An 18,406-nucleotide genomic window follows, 5' to 3' on the forward strand; every position below is an offset into this window, starting at 1 on the left:
GTCCTCCAAGGAGAGGGAACTCAATGTCACCTTCAAGACAACTTCATTAAAAAAAAAAAAAAATCGACCTTGAGCCGAACTTGGTATATCCTCATAAATTCTAACCACTGCTCCAAGTTCTGCCTTCCAGAGCCACTCAGAATGAACGTCATCCCTCTCCCACATGATGACAGCCCTGCAGATGTTAGCAGGCATCCCGGAAATCTTTGTCTTCCCCAAGCTGAACACCCATGGTCTCTCCACAGGACTCAGCGCCTTCACAGTCCTGGTCGGGGAAGAGGCTTTCCCCAAGGGCCTGCACCCCCTGTCTCCAACTGGCCTGCACACTGGGAGGCCCCACTTCAGGGCTCAAGTCAAGTGGTGACTCTGCCACTCTCCCAGAGGCATCGCCTTCTTGGGAGTGAGAGCCTGGAGGTAGATGGCTGAGGCTCTGGCTGGGGAATGCCACAGCTGGAGTGTGAAAATCTCCCGAGGCCTCTGAACTAGCTTTGTGAAAACAAGGGCCAGGTGTGCCTCTGGGCAGAGCTGGCTATGTCCTTCCTTATCACCAGTGGGACCAGACAGGAACAAACGTCCTCTGCACTCAAACCCCTCCAGCCTTGAGGGAAGTGACATCCCTCTCCTGGACCCTGGCAGGTCCGAGGCAGCTGGCAGGAGGGGTGGCTGTTGGAATGAAGTAGCTGATGGAAAGCGGTCGAGGATGGAGGGGCATAACACAGCAGAGCTGTGGTCATGGGAGAATCTCACTAGGGAGTAGCTGGCTGGAAAGGGATTAGCTCCCATTCCCAGGGTCAACTGTGTTGACTCACTTTTAGTGACGTTGTGAAACTACTAATGATTAACCCTCCTCCCCCACCCCTACCCCAGCCGATGATTCTGTGTAGAACCCAGATATTCAAAGGTGTTACAACTATGGGAAATCTCTTGCCTGACCCAGAAGCATTTCTATATAAATACTCCTCATCTCACTTCAGGATAGCTACAGCCTTTTTAAAGAAGGAGACCAGACTCTGGGCTGAAAGTGGGAACAGGACACAGCCTGAAGCTTTACCCTAAGTCGGCTCCATCTCCCACTCCTTGCCCCCGCACCACCCCACCAAGCTGTGTTGGAATGGGGACAGAGGGAGAAGCAGGCAGAGGCTGGCAGTCTGCTGCTTGTATGGGGAGCAAGTGTTGTGCTCAGAACAGAAATAGAGGTAGGGGTGGCCCCCAGGCTATTGGAAATTTAAGCAAAAGGTGGGATTGTATGAACAATTCTCGAGATTCCCTAGACACCTTGCCCACCCCTAGGGATAAGAGAGAATGAATCAAGTGAAGCTTCTGGAACCTCCTCTGAGTTCATAAGGAAATCCTTGGGGTGGAGAATAGCCTTTTCCTCCATGAGTTGGAAATAAAGCTCTTCCATACCTCCCCCAGCAAGATCAAATTATTTAATGGGGATTCAATTATGTGCTTATAAAGTATTTAACAGTGTCCGCTGTGTAGTTAGTAGCTTAGTCATGTCTGACTCTTTGTGACCCCATGGACTGTAGCCTGCCAGGCTCCTCTGTCCATGGAATTCTCTAGGAAAGAGTCCTGGAGTGGTTAGCCATTCCCTTCTGCAGGGGATCTTCCTGATCTCAGGCTTGAACATGAGTCTCCTGCATTGCAAGCAGATTCTTTACTATTTGAGCCACCAGGGAAGCCCCAACTCAATGGTTAATAGCCAATCCTAATCCTAACTAACCTATCAGAACTCTAATAGTAACGCCCAACACCAACCATCCTTCAGTCTAATAACCAGACTAACCAACTAACTTTAAACTAACCCTAAAACTAGTCAGTCCCTCCTAATCCATGCCCTAACCTACTCCAGCTGACTAGTCAACCCTAACAAGCCCTAGTAACTCCTGTTGCCCCCACAGAATGGCCCTGGTCTGTCCCCTCCCCTGTGGGCTTTGTGAGGGCCACAGCTGGAGCCTGAAGTCTTCTCGGAGCTGCTCTCTCAGGCCTCGCCCTCCTCCCTCTCCCCTCTCCTCTGCCCCCCGGCAGGGTGAGGGGTGTCTGCGCTTCCTCTGCAGCGTGCAAAAGCTGAGCGAGTTCCTGTCCAGTGCAGAGATCCGCGAGGAGCAGTGTGCTCCGCGAGAACCCGCACCCCAGGGCCAAGCCAGCAAGTACCAGGCGGTGGTGAGTGCCCCCCTGCCCCTCACCCCCCATCCCGGTGTATTTCTCTAACGCCTGCAGCTCCAGCCCTGCTGTTGTCCTGCCTCAGCTTCCTTGCACTGCTCCCAGCCCTTGGGCCCTCACCTCCTCTAATCAACTCCAGCCCCTCAAGGTTGTGAACCGCAAGCGTCCAGCCCGGGAGGATTGTCGGGGCCTCACGAACCCACTACAGAGCCTGGCCCCTGGCACAGACGGGGATGCTGACAACTGCTGTGTCCAGGTGAGTCCTAGACCCTGCACCTCCATGCATCATCTCCACAAGGAAGCACAACATCTGAAGGACCAGACACCTGTGTCCTGAGCCCTCTGCCCTGAATGGAGGTCACCCTGCCTGCCTGTAGTGTCCATAGGAGTCCTGAGACCAGGGCCAGTGCTTCAATCTCCACCAAGTGGGGGGACCTGTGGCCATCCTCTGGGGAGGGTGCCTCAGCTAGAGGTCTGCATGAGAAGGCCATGTCCCCACTCCCCCTGCACACTGGGAGGTGGACTGGAATCAGTGTGTTTTCTGGGGCTTGGTTTTTTGTTTTTGCTTTCATGGGGGAGGGGAGGCAACCAACCTCAGCTGCCTTTCTGTTCTCTTCTGGTCGGTGGGTGCCCCTAATGAAGATCATTGGAGGCTTCTTCACATGGACCCCCGATGGAATCCCCACACTGTCCAACATCACCATCCGCATCCCCCGAGGTATGGCCGGCTCACCCCTCCATCGTGGTCTAGGGGTGTCAGGACCGACTGAGCAGCTGCTGCATGTGCACTCTTGGTGGGCACTCTGGGCTACGAAGGCTAGAGAGGGGCTGGGCTCCTTCCTTGGGGAGTCCAGGTGCTTGGTAGGAGAGCCGCAGCAAGGACAGGGCAAGACAGCGGGGCCTTGATGTCCGACCATCTGTTGCAGACAGAGTGGGTGCTTCACAAAAGGAAAGGTGACCCCCAGGAGCCAGGGAAGGTGTCGTGGCAGAGCTGGGGACTCCGAGAATGAGCAGGGGCCTTCAGGCTATGAGCAGAGTGGACAGAAGCAGCAGAATGAGCAGATCTCGGGAGGAGAAGGATAGGGTGGCCTCTGTGGGGACCAGGAGGCCCTGAGCTCACACTGGAGAGCATTGGAGAGAAAAGTAGGCCATCAGGAAAGGGCAGGGAATTGGCAGTAGAAGGACGTGGTGAGCCAGAGATAGGGTGTGGGTTTCCAGAAGGAAAGGCTCGAAGGAGGAGAGGACTCCCTGGGGATTCTAGGTAGGAGAAGAGCAAGTGGGGGCCCCAGAGTCAGGTATATCTGTCTACCTGTCTGTCTGTCTTTCTGGGTGGTAGTTGTTCAGACTCCTCTGGCCTCAGTTCCACCTGCCGCCCTCCCTCCCTCCCTGCAGGCCAGCTGACCATGATCGTGGGGCAGGTGGGCTGTGGCAAGTCCTCGCTCCTCCTCGCCACCCTGGGGGAGATGCAGAAGCTCTCGGGGGCCGTCTTCTGGAACAGGTACTGTGTGCATCTTCCGGGCTCAGTCAGTGGGAAGACGGCGGGCAGGCGGGCAGCCCTCCTTGCAACCATTCTTCTCAGTGCAGGGTGTGTCACGCATGTATTGAGTGTGTTCTGTGAGCACTCAATGAAACCAGCTACTTGCTATTCTTGTTACCATCATTAGTACTAGCCCTCACTGTGTGCCAAGGACTTCCCTGGTGGCTCAGATGGTAAAGAATCTGCCTGCAATGCAGGCACTTGGGTTCTATCCCTGGGTTGGGAAGATCCCCTGGAGAAAGAAATGGAAACCCACTCCAGTATTCTTGCCTGGGAAATACCATGGACAGAGGAGCTTGGTGGGCTACAGTCCCTCGGTCACAAGGAGTCAGACACAACTGAGTGACTAAGACTTTCACTATGTGCCAGGTACTTTGCTAAGTCCTCTGCACACACTATTTCATTTAATCCTTATGAAAACCAGCAAGGTGAGTACTATTAACAGATCTCATTTTGTACAGAAGGGCCAAACTATTTGCCCTAATTCACCTACCCAATAAGTGGCAGAGCTGGAATTCAAACTCAGTTCTGTTTGACTCCAAACTCTATGTTCCCTCAGGCGCACTGCCTCCCGGTGCGGGGAACTGTAACATGAACGTTGGTTTCTTGCTTGGTCATCAGCAAAGCTGATACAGACCAGTCAGTGCGTATTTCAAGGCACCAGAGATAAATCAGGCAAATATGGGATTCTGGGCAAAGATCACTATCTTAATTAAAGAGCCGAACCCCAGCCTGAGTCAATCGTGAATCTCTATTATTTATAGCTACCTATTTCCAAAAAGCAGTTTAAACTAGCTGATTAAAGTTACATATATGATAAAAGCTTTTTTAAAAGTAAGAAAAGAAGAGATAAGAAATGAAGAGGATGGGAAAGCTGTTCAGAAACCTGGGCAGAACACGGCTACTGCAGTCAACATGTAACCTGGCTTAGAGTCCACCACCCTCTTGCCCCCCAACTCCTCCCTGCCCCCAAGTATCCAAGAGAAAGAGGGATCTGATCAAGGTTTCAGGAATAAAAGTCGAGGCCAATTCAACAGAGGACAAACTTTCCCTAGCGATCATTTCTAGGGGCAAACTAGCTTTCAAGATGTCAGGTTTTTTCACCAACTTGAGAGCAGACAGCAGAGAGAAAGGCCTTGGAACAGGAACCCCCATTTCCTGCTTTCCCAAAATGCCCCTGAACAGTGCACCCAACACATGGCAAGTTTCCTTCCTCAACGGGGCTATGGGCTGGCAATGAGCTCCTTGGGTTTCCTAAAACTTCAGTCTCAGAAACCTTAATTCCACTGGGAATGTGGTGTGTCTGGGGCACAAGGTCTCTGCCTCCACTCCCCATCTTATTCAGGTGTTTCTCCACACAGCCTGACTGGAAAGGTCCAGGCATTGGATTGCCAGACCCTGGTGCCAACTGCCTCTCAGGGCTTTGGAGGGAGGAGCCCTGCCCCGGGCTGCCTGTGTATATCTGTGACAGGAAGACAGGAAACCCCCGTGAACTGTGAGCTGAACAAAACAACTGGTAGTTATTGGGCACCTGCTACGGGCAGGCCCTTTGCTAAGTGTACTGCACACACAGCTCATTGAATCCTCTGGCTGGGTGTTATTACCCCATTTCACAGAAGTAAAAACTGAGGACAGGGAGGTGGGGTGACATGCTCAGCATGTGGACCGGAGTCCCAAGCCCGGACTCTTTCCCTCAAGCCTGCCTGCTGCCTTGGGCTGGGGTCCTTTGGGTCTTAGTTCCAGAGATAATTCTCCAATTTCCATGTAGAGGGCAAGCGGGATCCAGGCCCTCTCTCAGAGCAGGGTGGGATTTCCTGGATGGCATTACACTGCTCAGAGACTGGGGTCACTCCTAGATTCCCGTTTCTGCATCCGGCTCAGCCCTCTCTGAGCCTGTCCCCTGTGTCCCACTTCCTTCATCTCCTCCCCAGTCCCCTCACCCTCGGGTGCCCTTTTACACCAGCATCAAACCTCTCTGTCCTCTGCAGAGGCCTCAGCCTCAGCTCCCACCTCCTCTCCAAGCTCTCAGGGTCTGACTGCTCCTCCTTTCTCTTCAGAAGCCTCTGCCCCAGCCCCAGGGTGTCTCTCCAGAGAGTTGGAGCAACTCTTTTGGGCAAGATTACTGTGTAAGGCACTTTATTTACTTCATTGTCTTGGTCAGTCTTCACCAAACGCTATAAGGAAGGTGTTCTCATTATCCCCTTTTAACAGATGAGAAAACTGAGGTGAAGCAAGTTGCCCTGGGTCACCCAGCTCTTAAATGGCAGAAGTGGAATGTACACTTAAGTAGTGCTCAAGTGCATGGGCTTTCCACTGTGTGCTGAGAGAGAAGGGGCTGGAGAGCAACATGAAGAAACAGCCCGCCTGATGTTCTGAAGGCCAACAGCCGCTATGGCTATGATACCCTGACCCCCGACCCCAGCAGAACCACCACATTGCTGCTCAGAGCTCTATCTGCATGGACACTCACTCTCCTCAACAGGCAGCTAGGGCCCCACATCCTGGTTCTGTTTGAGGCCCAGGGAGGATCTCATGTCTCCAGAAGCTATTTTGTCCTCTTCCATGGCTCAGTTTCCCTCCCAAGCATAGCAAGCATGTCAGGGTAGCCTGCAGCCCACCCTAAGAAGCTGTGAGAATTCATTCATGACTCAGCTTGTGCTCTGGTTTCTCTGCGTTGATGTATTAACTCGCCCCATGTTTATCGAACACCTGCTGTACGCCAGACCCCAGTCACAGCAATAGGAATGCAAAGATCATGAAGACGTGGCCTTGCTTCCAAAAGAGGGGAACAGATATCCAGTACCATGGTGCCACCTCCTGCCACCATCAAGCACAGAGGATCAGTGAACAATGTGTTCAAGGAGAGAAGACTCATGTGGACATGGTGTCTTGAGTTTTGAAGGACCCCTGTGGCTTCATCAGATGCAAGAGGCAGGGGTGGGAGGGGAAGGTGTTCCAGGCAGGGGTATCAGGGTGGGCAAAGGCATGCTGATGTGAGAGGATGTGGTTCTGGTGCCCGGAGCAGCGGGTTTGGGGGGAACTGAAAATGTGGGCTGAGCTGAGGTCAGACACCCTGTGTACCAGGCCCAGGAAATAAGATTTAGCCTGAAGGCTGTAGAAGAAAAGTACAGGATGAGGGATGGGGGAGAGAGAGGCCACAGGAAGGGAGACCAGCCCTGAGCTCATTACAGTAACTGAAGGAAGGAGTAGGCTGGCCAGACATGGCTCATTGGCTTCATCTGCTCTCAGAATCCTGGCTTATACGCAGCTCTGCCTGGCCCACCTACCCTGGGCAGTGAGTTAAGTGTAGGGGCTGTATGTTGAGGGCCCTTCTCTGTTACTTGCAGGAGCTCCATGCCTCAGACCTTGGGCCCGGGTCTGCAGGGAGATGATGCACTTGCAAAATGAACCAAGAACAAAATAGTGTTTGACCCAGCAGCCCCTCCCAAGGGCCTGCCTGTTTGCAGCCAGAGGCGAGGGTGATGCCAGGTTGCTCCCGTATTTTTTTTAATCCATACCAGGGCTGAGACCTGGTAACCAGGCAGCCAGAAAGAGTCCCCGGAGGCACAAGGCAGGGATTTGGGGGAGTAGGAGGCACACAACAGAGAATGGTCTGGGAGACGGGTTTGTGTGTGCACCATTCATTTATTCCTTCCTTGAAAAAGATTAGCAGTGCTGCTAAGCGCGCAGGATCAAAAGTTCAGGAGGCAGGCTGCCCGAGTTCAAATCTGGACTCCATCCTTTGGGAAATTCTGTGACCCTTCTGCACCAGTTTCCCCTTATTACCCACGGAGTTAATGTGAGGCTTAACCTGGCACATACCAAGTGACCTATAAATATTAGTGTAAATATTATTCTTTGACAATGTACTTCTATGCCAGGAAAAAAATTCTCCTATTGCTCTTTAATTATACCCCAGCCTGTCTCCCAGGAGAAACTGCAGTGAGCCCCCTGGGGACAAAGATCATATCTTATTTGTCTCTCTGTATCTACACTGCCTTTGCTAAATGAATTCATTTGCTAAATGAATGAACTGGGAACAGTTTATGACCTTTAGGAGACTGCCATTAAATATGTCTTTATGTCTCTCTCCTTCCCACACACCTTGGCCCAGGCTGTTTCCCTCACCCATAATTCTACCAACCAACTTTTCCACCAGCATTTAGAATGTACAAATCCTCTTTGTGCATGCCTCATATCGCATGCTTGTGTGTCTGTCTCCCCCAGGACACTGAGTTCCTTGGAGATGGGGCTGGAGGGTTATTCCAAAGCGGTGCCCACACAGGATGTGTATTTTGTGAGCCACTTTGTGTAAGGTACAAACGAGAAGACCTGACCCCACCCTCAGGGGGCTCACCAGTCTTAGGTGGACAGAAGCCTGTGGGGGCCCCGGAGTCCAGGGGTAATGCCCTGAATTCCAGGCTGAAGAATTACTGTGGCCACCCTGAGCAGATCCCACACATCAGCTGCTGGGCTCCAGGTCTCTGGGAAAACTGTGCAGCTTTCAAAATTCTCTCTAATGATACTCGCCTGCCCCGACTCAGCTCTCTGCTCTGATGCACCATTAGCCTGGAATTTGCAAACTCTCTCCTTGATCATTAAGAGAAAAACATTCTGATAAGTGGTCAAAATTAGCAGATAGACTCCAGTGAAGTTCTTTCCCTGGAAATAAAGAAGAGGGCCGTTAGTGTCCACAGTAGATTGATTTTAGATGTCCCCCGGGAGCCAGCAGGAAGCAGGGATCCAAGAAAAACTTAGGGGTGGGAGGAAGATCCCAGCTCCCCACCAGGAACTGCGAACTGGCCTCACTGGCGCTCCCTGCGGCTCCTGCCACCTGCTAGGGTGTGGGGCCCAGGCCCTGCTTGCTCTCAGACACCCTCAGAACATTGCTGCCTAATGGTGGTTGGCTGTGAAGGCTGCTTCCTGAGATGCCTGATTCCCCAGGGGTGAAAAACAACTCCTCTTAGATTTCCCTGGTGGTCCAATGGTTAAGCCTTTGTCTTCCAATACAGCGAGTGTGGGTTCAATCCCTGGTCAGGGAACTTGAGATCCCACATGCTGCAGGGTGTGACCAAAATGCAAAAAAAAACCCAAAAGATAGGCTCCTCTCAGCATAGCCTTGTGATCCATCTGTTCATACAGTCCCTGCAGCCTTTGGGAAGTTGGGTCAGGAGCTCAAGGTCACCCCAAGTTTCCTGGAGAAGGCAGGTGTGGAGAGATGGTGGGCAGACAGAAGGGGCGCTGTGTGAACGTGACAAGCCTGCCTTGAGAACGGGATGATCTCTGGTTGTAGTTCTCACTCTGCCACTGGATAACTGTGACATTGAGCAGGTTATTTCACCGGTCTGAGCCTTAGTTTCCTCATCTGAACAATGGCAGAGATTTGGCATTAGGACCCAATAACCTCAGTTGGACTGGGCACTGAGGGTGAAAGGATTTCAGAGCAGCATTAAGTTTCTCTGAGGCAGGATGTGTGGAGACCTTACATGGAGACCCGTAAGTCCTAACTTACCCTTTCAACCTCAATCTCCACAACTTTCCTCTTCGTTTATTGTTGGGGGTCTTAAATGAGTGTTGGGGCCTTTGGATTCCTCCTCCGCCTGAACCTTTGAAACTAAGCACTGAGCTGAAAGGATGGTCTCCCCACGCCCCTACTCCATCACTCATTCTCAAACCCCATCCTCATCTTTCCCCCCAACCAACTATGAGCTGTGTTGTTAATACATTCTCTCAGTGTCACGGTGAGGTTCCTACCATGACTTCAATTTTATAGATAAGGAAACAAGGCTACCTGAGTAAAGAACGTGCCTAAGATTTCACAACCAGTGAGTAGAGAAGCCCCTCAGATACACGCTTTACAGCCTGTGTTCCTTCCACTTCTCTCACTGCCCGCACTCATGCTAGCTCCTCCTCCAGCCTGGAATTCCCTCCCTCCACACCCAGTCTCAATCCTTCTTTCTTTGAGGTTCTGTTCACCTGTTAACTTCTATGAGCCCTTCCTCACTTTCTCAGATTTCTTCCTCCTCCAAACTACTTGTAAAAATTACATTTGGACTTGCCTGGTGATCAACATTTTGCCTTCCAATGCAGGGGGTCCTTGGTCCTTTGATCCTTGGTCAGAATGCTAAGATCTAGCATGCCTCACAGCCAAAAAAACCAAAACATAAAACAGAAGCAATATTGTAACAAATTCAAAAAAAGACTTTAAAATGGTCCATGTCAAAAAAAATCTTTTAAAAAAAGTATATTTTTGTCTGATTCTGAAAGAATGTACATTGAATGAGAAAAGAAGCAAGTGTAAAGAGGGCAAAAACCACCTAATATGAGCACATACACTATCCCACCACCCAGAAGTTTCCAGTCTTTTTCTGCATATTTGCATATGTGTCTATACTTTTCTCCCAAAGTTCTATAGTACTTTCTTGCTCCTACTTTTCTTTTGGCCTCTATAGCTTTCTGACTTCTGTACGTGTCAGATTCACTCTGCCAGTCCATGAGCCGTTTGAGGGCAGGTTCTGTGCCATGGTTCAGGTTGGTGTGCACACAGGGACCCAGCTCACAGCTGGCTGCAGAGAAGGAGGCGGGTCACAGAACTGGAGAGATTGTCTTCTTAGCTCAGTGTTTGGTCCCAAAAGTGCAGGCAGAGGAGGAACACTCCTTTAAGAGCCCAGCAATCAATCAGTGGAAGGAAGTGCATGCCCTGTGTACCCTTCTTTACTTTTCAGATTAAGACATACACATACAATGAGGAGGCTCATTCTAGGAAGGCTGGAACTATGCTGAAAAGAGGAGACAATGAACCTGGATTCACACCCCAGCTTCCCCTCTTCCTAGCTCTGACCTTTGGGTACATCAGGCAAACTCTAAGCCTTGGTTTTTCTGTAAGATGGAAACCCTCTTTATAGAGTTGTTGTGAGGATGAAACCATGGATACAAACAACTGCACACAATGCCTCAGGTTGAGTGCCAGCCCCCCTCCCTTCCTTCCTCCCAAATAATTAAAGATGTCTGTTATCAACCTCCATTTATAACAGATCTCCCATATGCTAAGCCCTATGGGGGCTAAAAAAGATGCTCTTCCTGCCTTAAAATTCCACTGGGGATAAAGGACTTACAAAGGAACTTATTAGAGGGGAAAGTAGTCCATTATAAGGGCTAATTGAGCAGCCCAGATAATGATGCAAACTGAGTTAGAGCCGAAGGAGCTCCCTGTGTCCCAGGGTCCTTGGGGAGGCCACAGATGTGCTTCCCTCCAGATAAATAACAGCCTTTGCAACTCTGGATGCAGTCAAGGCAGAAGATTGCAGAGATAAGCTTGTCTGGGCTGTGGACGCAGAGTTGGAATTTGGAAGCTTGAGTTTTTTATCTGTTTCACGTTACCAGCTTGTCCATAAATTACAGCAATCTGATGATTAAGCAATATGAGTTAGGTTGAGTTGAGAGAATGAAATGAAACTAATAAAGATAGAAGAATAAGATCATAGACAGTTGATGATTATATATCCATCAAGGTCTCCATTAAGTTCTGCCCCTCAGCAGAGAACAGAAGAAAATTTCATCTGTCTTCTTCCTATCTCTGTTTCTATCCATCCTGATTTTCCTTGCAAGAAATTTATCAGAGCTATGGCCTGGGTAGTCATAGTGAGGCAATATAACATAGTCACTAAGAGCATGGAGCTTTGAAATCAGACAAATCTATTTCCTCTGCTATTTGCTGGATGTGTGACTTTGGACACATTACTTAGACTCTCAAAATTCTCACGTTCCTTGTCTATAAACAGATCTCTTCCATATGGTTTTTTTGAATTTTAAAATAAATAATAGCATTGCGGTGCTAAACTCCAGTAGACAGTGAAGGCCAGAGAAGCCTGGTGTCCTGCCGTCCATGGGGTCACAAAGAGTCGGACATGACTGAGCAACTGAACTAAACTGATTGCAGTGCTTATCACTGTGCTTGTCAAGGTTATAATAAATGTTAGCTGGTTTTATTAAAGTTTTCTGCATGGAGACAGAATAGATTGATTTTCCCCAAATGTGCATGTCAGAAGTACACACTTCATTGGCAGAAGGTTGCTTCTGGAAGGTTGAGAGGTGGCCTGGGGCAAGAGAAAGAGCACTAGCAAAGCTGGCACCAAAATTCAGGTCACTTCATGCAGCGTTTTTCAAAAAAAAACTTCTTTACTATAATTCACAGTATGAAATGCATTTTATATCACAGTCTGTTACATTTATGCATTGATAGGCAAGAAAAAATTTTGCAGAAAGAATACACATCTTGACCACATGTGGTGCAAACTGGTTTCGGGGTGGGGGAGTTGCATGTTTGTTTTAGTGCAGGTGCCATTTACTTATTTCAGACCCTATATGGGTCCCATTCCACAGTTTGAAAACACTGTATGAAATGATTAGGACCTTGGGAAAGTCACTTTCCCTCTCTGAGCCTTAGTTTTCCCAAGTAAAAGCCCATCCTGACACCAAGCCAGCCTCGCCGCTGCTGGGAGTGGTGCCAGGAGCACTGCTGAAGCCCTTGCTGCTTGGAGGAAGCCCATCCAGGGGATGTGGGAGGGACAGAAATTGAGAAGCCACTTGGGGACACTGGGGATGGGTGGGAGGGGTGGGGACTGTGAAGGTTGCTTCTCCCCAAAGACACAATGTGATCTAAATGAAGGCAATGGGCTGGGGAGAAGTAACTGGTGTTGTTTTTTCCCATTTGTGCCCCAGCAGCCTTCCTGACAGCGAGACTGGAGAAGACCCCAGGTACAGCCTTGGGACTGGATTGGGAGGGGGTCCCCAATAAAGGGAAGGGTCTTGGGGGAATTACCTGGTGGTTCGGTGGTTAAGACTCCACACTTCCGCTGCAAGCGACACAGGTTCAACCGCTGGTCAGGGAACGAAGATCCCAAATGCCACGCCATGTGACCAGTTTTAAAAAAGGAAGAAGAGGGAATACAGGGGAGGGAAATAGTTTTTATAAAAAAGGTGGGGGGGGGGGGAGGGCTAGGCAGGGTGTGTGGGGCAGGGAGGGGTGCTGAGTATAGATTCGGGGCTGTATAGTCCACATACACTTAGAGACATGAAGCCCTAAAATACATGAGGCATGCATTCTCAAAGAGGGAAAAATCTGGTACTGGAGAGGAAAAACTTAGATATTCCAATGTTTTGTGGCTCTCCAAAGGGCCACAGTATATAAGCAGACGTACAGTGGACCTGTGGTTTTAAAATTTCATAATGGATAGCGTCAGAAAGTGGATTAGTGGGAAGGGAGGAAGGCAATGACTGCTAATGGGTATGGGGCTTCTTTTACAGGTGATGAAGATGTGGATTTAGATAGCAGTGGTGGTTGCACAAACTTATGAATATAATTTTTTTTAAAAAATCCACTGAACTGGAAGATAAATGTGGCAGGGAAAGGACAATTAGGAAAAAATATGTCTAAAATGGCCCTAGGGGTGATCAAGAAAAAAAAAAGTTGAGTAAAACAAAGCTATAAGGAGAGAAGATGGGTATTCCCCAGGCCAGACAGAAAATTCAGTCTTGTTGCTTTATGTTCTATGTGCTTTATGTTCTGGTTGTCTAAAACATCCAAGTGAAATAGATTAATGTGGCTATAAGACCTTCAAAACCCTCCCTAAGCACACTTCTTTCAAGAGAATCAAGACACCCTGGAGGTGGTGGGAAGTCAGGACTGGGAAGGTTGACTTGACCTTGTAACTCAGCGTAAGGGTCTGGCCTTCACTCTCCAACTCCACAGAGGTTTCACGTCCCTGTATTTTCTCCGCTGTTTCTCCCACCTTGTCACCAAGTGCCAGGGCCTGATGACAGCCCAGCCTCTCTAGCCATAGTGACCATAACTCTTGAGCCCAAAAGCAAACCTCACGGTATGTGACAAGTGTGAACATGTGGACGAGAGCAACAGGACAGAATATTTGACACCGGAGCAGTTGGGGTCTGTCCAGGCCACATGGCCACCACAGCTGACCCTGTCCCTCTGGGTGGATCTCCCAGGCTCCACGGTTGTCTTCTGGGAATCACACCTGGAGCCCTTCTCAGCCCTCCAGGTGCCACCCTGAGTTGCATCAGCTGTGGGTTCCCACCCCCGGACTTGCAGGCACCCATGGTGGCCTGTCCCCCCCCGGGCTAGCTGCCCAGGGGCAGAGCGCACTCCCTGCCCCAACTGTCTGTGCAGCCGTGTCAGCCCATGAGCTCGGCCAGTGCATCCGAGCCCTGACTCTGAGGCTGGGTCTGCAGGAGCCCCGAGCTGGGCCTCAGACTCCTTTGACGTAGGAAGGGCCCCACCACCACCGTGAGCCTACATCCTTCCACTCTCCCTTGCAATTTCACACACCCTGATTGTATCCAGGCAGTGGAGGCTCCCCAGGAGGACCTGTGGCATTTGTGGCTGCAGACTCGTCTCAGGGGCTATCCAGGCAGTCCTGCTGGGTCTGAAGGGGCTGAGAATGTCTACGGAATGCTCAGTCCACGTGGGTGAACCCTGAATATGTGTCTTTCCCTTCCTGCTGCAGCCCCGAGCGGGAGACGGCGGCCGACGCGGACGTCAGGTACTGTGACCCCGAGCACTGCCCCCTGGGGCAGACCTCCTCAGAGGGGGTCTCTGGCCTGAGGAGCCACAGAGCTCAAGAAGGCAGCCCCCCAGGTCCAACCCAGCCACAGAGGAGGCCAGGGAGAGCGCTGTGCTTCTAGTGTGGCTGGGAGACTGCTGCTGCTTCCATGCATCAAGCCCTTCACACCAGATCGTTTTTATCCCTGTGGTCATCTTTTCCTTTTCTTTCTTTGTCTTCAGAAACCATACCATGCTGAACATGATTTCCTTAACACCGCTCTTTTTAAAATTTCCATTTGGAGAGTTAGCTGCTAACATCAAAGTTGAGTGGTTTGAGGGCTACACAAGGAAGGAGGAGATCAGGGTTCAAGTGTTCGCTTATTTGGCTTCTCCCAGGCTCTGGGTAGACCTGGGGAGGGGAACAGACAGCAGAGGTGGGACAGGGAGGGGTGGAGAGCAGGGAGGGGTCGAGGTCCCATATGCCCCACTCAGCTAAGACCCAGCACCCAAGCCTGTCTCAGGCCTTGGGGGATGGAGAGGCCACCAGGAGCCACACACAGAGCAGATTTCAGCCAACTGCACTTCCTCATCTTCGCGCTGCCCCCACCCACAGCCCCAGTTTTATCTGTCAGCTTGGTAACCACCTCTAACAGTGACCCCCTGAGAATGCCTCCCCTACTCCTGCCCTGCTCTTTTCCAGGAAGAGAGGCCCAGTGGCCTATGCTTCTCAGAAGCCGTGGCTGCTAAATGCCACCGTGGAGGAGAACATCACCTTTGAGAGTCCCTTCAACAAGCAACGGTAAACGCCTCCCAGAGGGAGGCAGGCTGGAGGAGGGGAGAAATTGGTCTTATTTCAGTCTCCCTCCCCTGCCCCTAAGCCCAGCCAGCTGCCTGCTCCTCCATCCATCTCCCTCACCCCGCCATCCTGCTCTCCAGCCCACTGATCTGGATTCCAGCCTGTTCCATATGGTCCATCTGGAAATGATCCAGATGTGCTGGACATTGGGGCAGTCCAGCTCCCGTGGTTGAGAGGGTAGGAGGGAAGGGAGGTGTGGGCACACTAGTGCCTCCTCTTGAGGTTGGTGAAAAGGCTCCCCCAGAGCTCTGCCCTTTTCATTCTCATGATTCCCCACCCCCAGCTCTGCAGCTCACACACAAATCCCTCCAGGGCTAATGACTGATGACATCCATGGAGCTCTTTCCAGAGGCTCTTGGTATTTGTGATTTCTTCTAAGGCTTACACCAATCCCAGTAGGCAGGTACTATTATTATCCCCATTTTATAGATGAGGAAACCAAGACTCAGGAAGGTTAGGTAACTTGCCCAAGACCACCCAGCCAGGAAGTGACGGAAATGGGTTTCAAATCCATCTTCCTAACACCCAAGTACCTGTCACCAAGACGCTCTGATGCCTCCATGCACACTGGCTGGCACCCACCCAGGCTGAGAGCTGGCCAGGGAAGTGTGAGGGGAGCAGGCTGGGTAAATATTTGAGCAGCCATCATCATTTACTGCCTCAACAAACCAGCAGTGATTTTTCCCTGGCAGTGCCCCAAGCGTGGGCTCTGCTCTAGCTTTTCCCACTGCACAGGGGCCACAGGCCCTCTCTTGTCACTTACATGGCTATTTGCTCCCATCCAATTTCATCCTTCAAATATTTAACTTGCTCCAAGATGGTGTCAGGTGCTGCCCTCAGCTCTTTTCAAGCTCACGTGGTGTTTACTCACACGCATCAGGAGGCCCATTAAAGCCATCGCTCATCCTGGCACAGCTGCCCAGAGGGTAATGACCCTCTGCAGAAGCTCAGGCCCACCTCTGGCCAGGCTGCTCAGCTGTGTCCCCACCCCGCCTCACTGCAGGTACAAGATGGTCATTGAAGCCTGCTCCCTACAGCCAGACATCGACATCTTGCCCCATGGAGACCAGACCCAGATTGGGGAACGGGTTAGTAGCAACCTCCAAGGGAGTTACTCAAAGCTGGGGTCCTCGGCCTCCCCTGCTCCCCACCCATCACCATCACCATGCCCTGAGATCGTTCTCAGGGAGAGTAGGGAATGTGAAATGAAAGAGGGGGAAGGTTGGAGAGTGCCTGCCATGGAATCAAAATGATATCCTTGAGCCCTGGGCTGGTGGCTGTCCTGGACAAGTTTCCAGTCTTGCTGGGTGCAGAGGTCAGCTTAGCACTTTCCCAGACTGGGTATGGATTGACGTCTCCACTGACACCCCGAGTATGTACTGAGAGCCGCCCAGCAGTGTGCCAGGCTCAGGGTTGTTCTTCCTGTTCCATCCTCAGGTGGGGTCCCTCCTCCATAAACTTAGATCAATAGGATTCTCCCATGGCTGTCCTCCTGGCGTGTGATTTAAATCCCCCCTTCCTAGGGCTTCCCTGATAGCTCAGTTGGTAAGGAGTCCGCCTGCAATGCAGGAAACCCTGGTTCCATTCCTGGGTCAGGAAGATCCACTGGAGAAGGGATAGGCTACCCACTCCAGTATTCTTGGGCTTCCCTTGTGGCTCAGCTGGAAAAGAATCCACCTGCAATGCAGGAGACCTGGGTTTGATCTATGGGTTGGGAAGATCGCTACCCACTCCAGTATTCTGGCCTGGAGAATTCCATGGGGTAGCAAAGAGTCGGACGTGACTGAGAGACTTTCACTTTCCTCTGTCCTGGTTTTCATGGGTCAGATGGTCCCTAGCACCTACATGATGAATTGTCAAAGGCTTGGGGATCATTCTCCCCACTTCTGAATGAATTCACTGAACGTATACAAGTTCCTCCTCTGTACCAGATGAGGAGGGGCAAAGAGGCAAATGAAGCCAAAGAGCTCACATCAAGTAGGGGCCTGGACAGTCTCTGCTGCAGGGCTGTGCGGGCCTGACCTTTCCTTCCCTTTGGCGGCAGGGCATCAACCTGTCTGGTGGTCAGCGCCAGCGAATCAGCGTGGCCCGAGCCCTCTACCAGCACACCAACGTCGTCTTCTTGGTGAGTGCACCAGCCAGCAACTTCCTTGAGGTCCTTGTGTCTGGCTGCCCCCTTGGTTCAGACAGACAGACAGACACACAGACACACACACCATCACCAAACAACATCCCTCTCCAGGAGCAAACTTCTGCCAGAGATATTACCTACTGATCTTTTTTTTAAATTAATTTATTTTAATTGAAGGCTAATTACTTTACAATACTGTAATGGTTTTTGCCACACATTGACATGAATCAGCCATGGGTGTACATGTGTTCCCCTTCCTGAACCCCCCTCCCAACTCTCTCCCTACCTACTGATCTTACTGATGGAAAAACTGAGACAAGATTAGTCCAGCTGATCAATGTGGATGTCACACAGTTCTGCAGTAGCCACGAGGGGAGGCGAGCAGTAATTATAGACCCCTTCTTTGTAGAACATCCCCAACCTATTAATACTTATTTAGCCCAAATATAAGAATCACAAGTACATGGAAAATGAGTTGCCACTTCCTGTTTCACGCCCAGAGCAGACGTTGCTAATTGATCTGTTTTCTTTCCCATGAAAACTTAACTTGGCCTCAGAATCCTTCTTAACACAGCACTCCAGGTAACCTCTGACAATCAAACATGAGATAAAACTTGGCTGTACCTGCCCTCCTTCATGCCAAATTCTGTGTGGTGTGCCTTAGTTGATACTGAAGAATTCCAAGACATAGCCCTTGGCTTCAGAGGTTTAGAATCTAATTAGGGAAACAGAGCTCGCCCATACTCAAGAGCCACAGCCCACTTGAAAGCCAAACTGTGTGACAGACTATGGAGGGCCTTGTCCAGGGAGACAATTGTGAGGACAAGAGTAATCAGGGAGGGCTTCATAGAAGAGAGTATTAAAGAGTGAGTCAGTTAAACAGAAGGAAAGAGGGAGCCATTTGGACAGACCGTTGGAAGAAGGACTCTCAGGTCTCTGATCCTAGCTTTATTCTCCACCCCGCCACCTGCCCACTAAACTCACTGCATAATGGAAAGGTTCACAGTGTTTGTTACCATCTGACACAGGCATAGCATTTTACAAAGTGCTAGCTTATTCATGATCCCTGGTGAGCTTTAAACAACCTTGTTAGAGAGAAGTAAAGTGGATATTTTAATTTATTTCAGCTAACTTTTAAGCTCCTACTCTATACTA

General features: G+C 50.6%; 1 protein-coding gene across 1 annotated transcript in view; it reads left to right on the forward strand.

Annotated features, from left to right (window-relative positions):
• The window catches only part of ABCC8 (ATP binding cassette subfamily C member 8), a 78,354-nt gene that overhangs the window by 42,565 nt on the left and 17,383 nt on the right, over nt 1-18,406 (forward strand). Inside the window, exons 13-21 of the mRNA XM_061131196.1 lie at nt 2,061-2,166; nt 2,306-2,422; nt 2,809-2,884; nt 3,559-3,664; nt 12,425-12,460; nt 14,227-14,262; nt 14,965-15,063; nt 16,124-16,208; nt 17,165-17,245. Coding sequence (XP_060987179.1) covers nt 2,061-2,166; nt 2,306-2,422; nt 2,809-2,884; nt 3,559-3,664; nt 12,425-12,460; nt 14,227-14,262; nt 14,965-15,063; nt 16,124-16,208; nt 17,165-17,245 — 742 coding nt within the window. The remainder of the gene's footprint in view (nt 1-2,060; nt 2,167-2,305; nt 2,423-2,808; nt 2,885-3,558; nt 3,665-12,424; nt 12,461-14,226; nt 14,263-14,964; nt 15,064-16,123; nt 16,209-17,164; nt 17,246-18,406) is intronic.

The sequence above is a fragment of the Dama dama genome, chromosome 1, assembly GCF_033118175.1.
Source record: "Dama dama isolate Ldn47 chromosome 1, ASM3311817v1, whole genome shotgun sequence".
In the NCBI taxonomy this organism is placed as follows: Eukaryota; Metazoa; Chordata; class Mammalia; order Artiodactyla; family Cervidae; genus Dama; species Dama dama.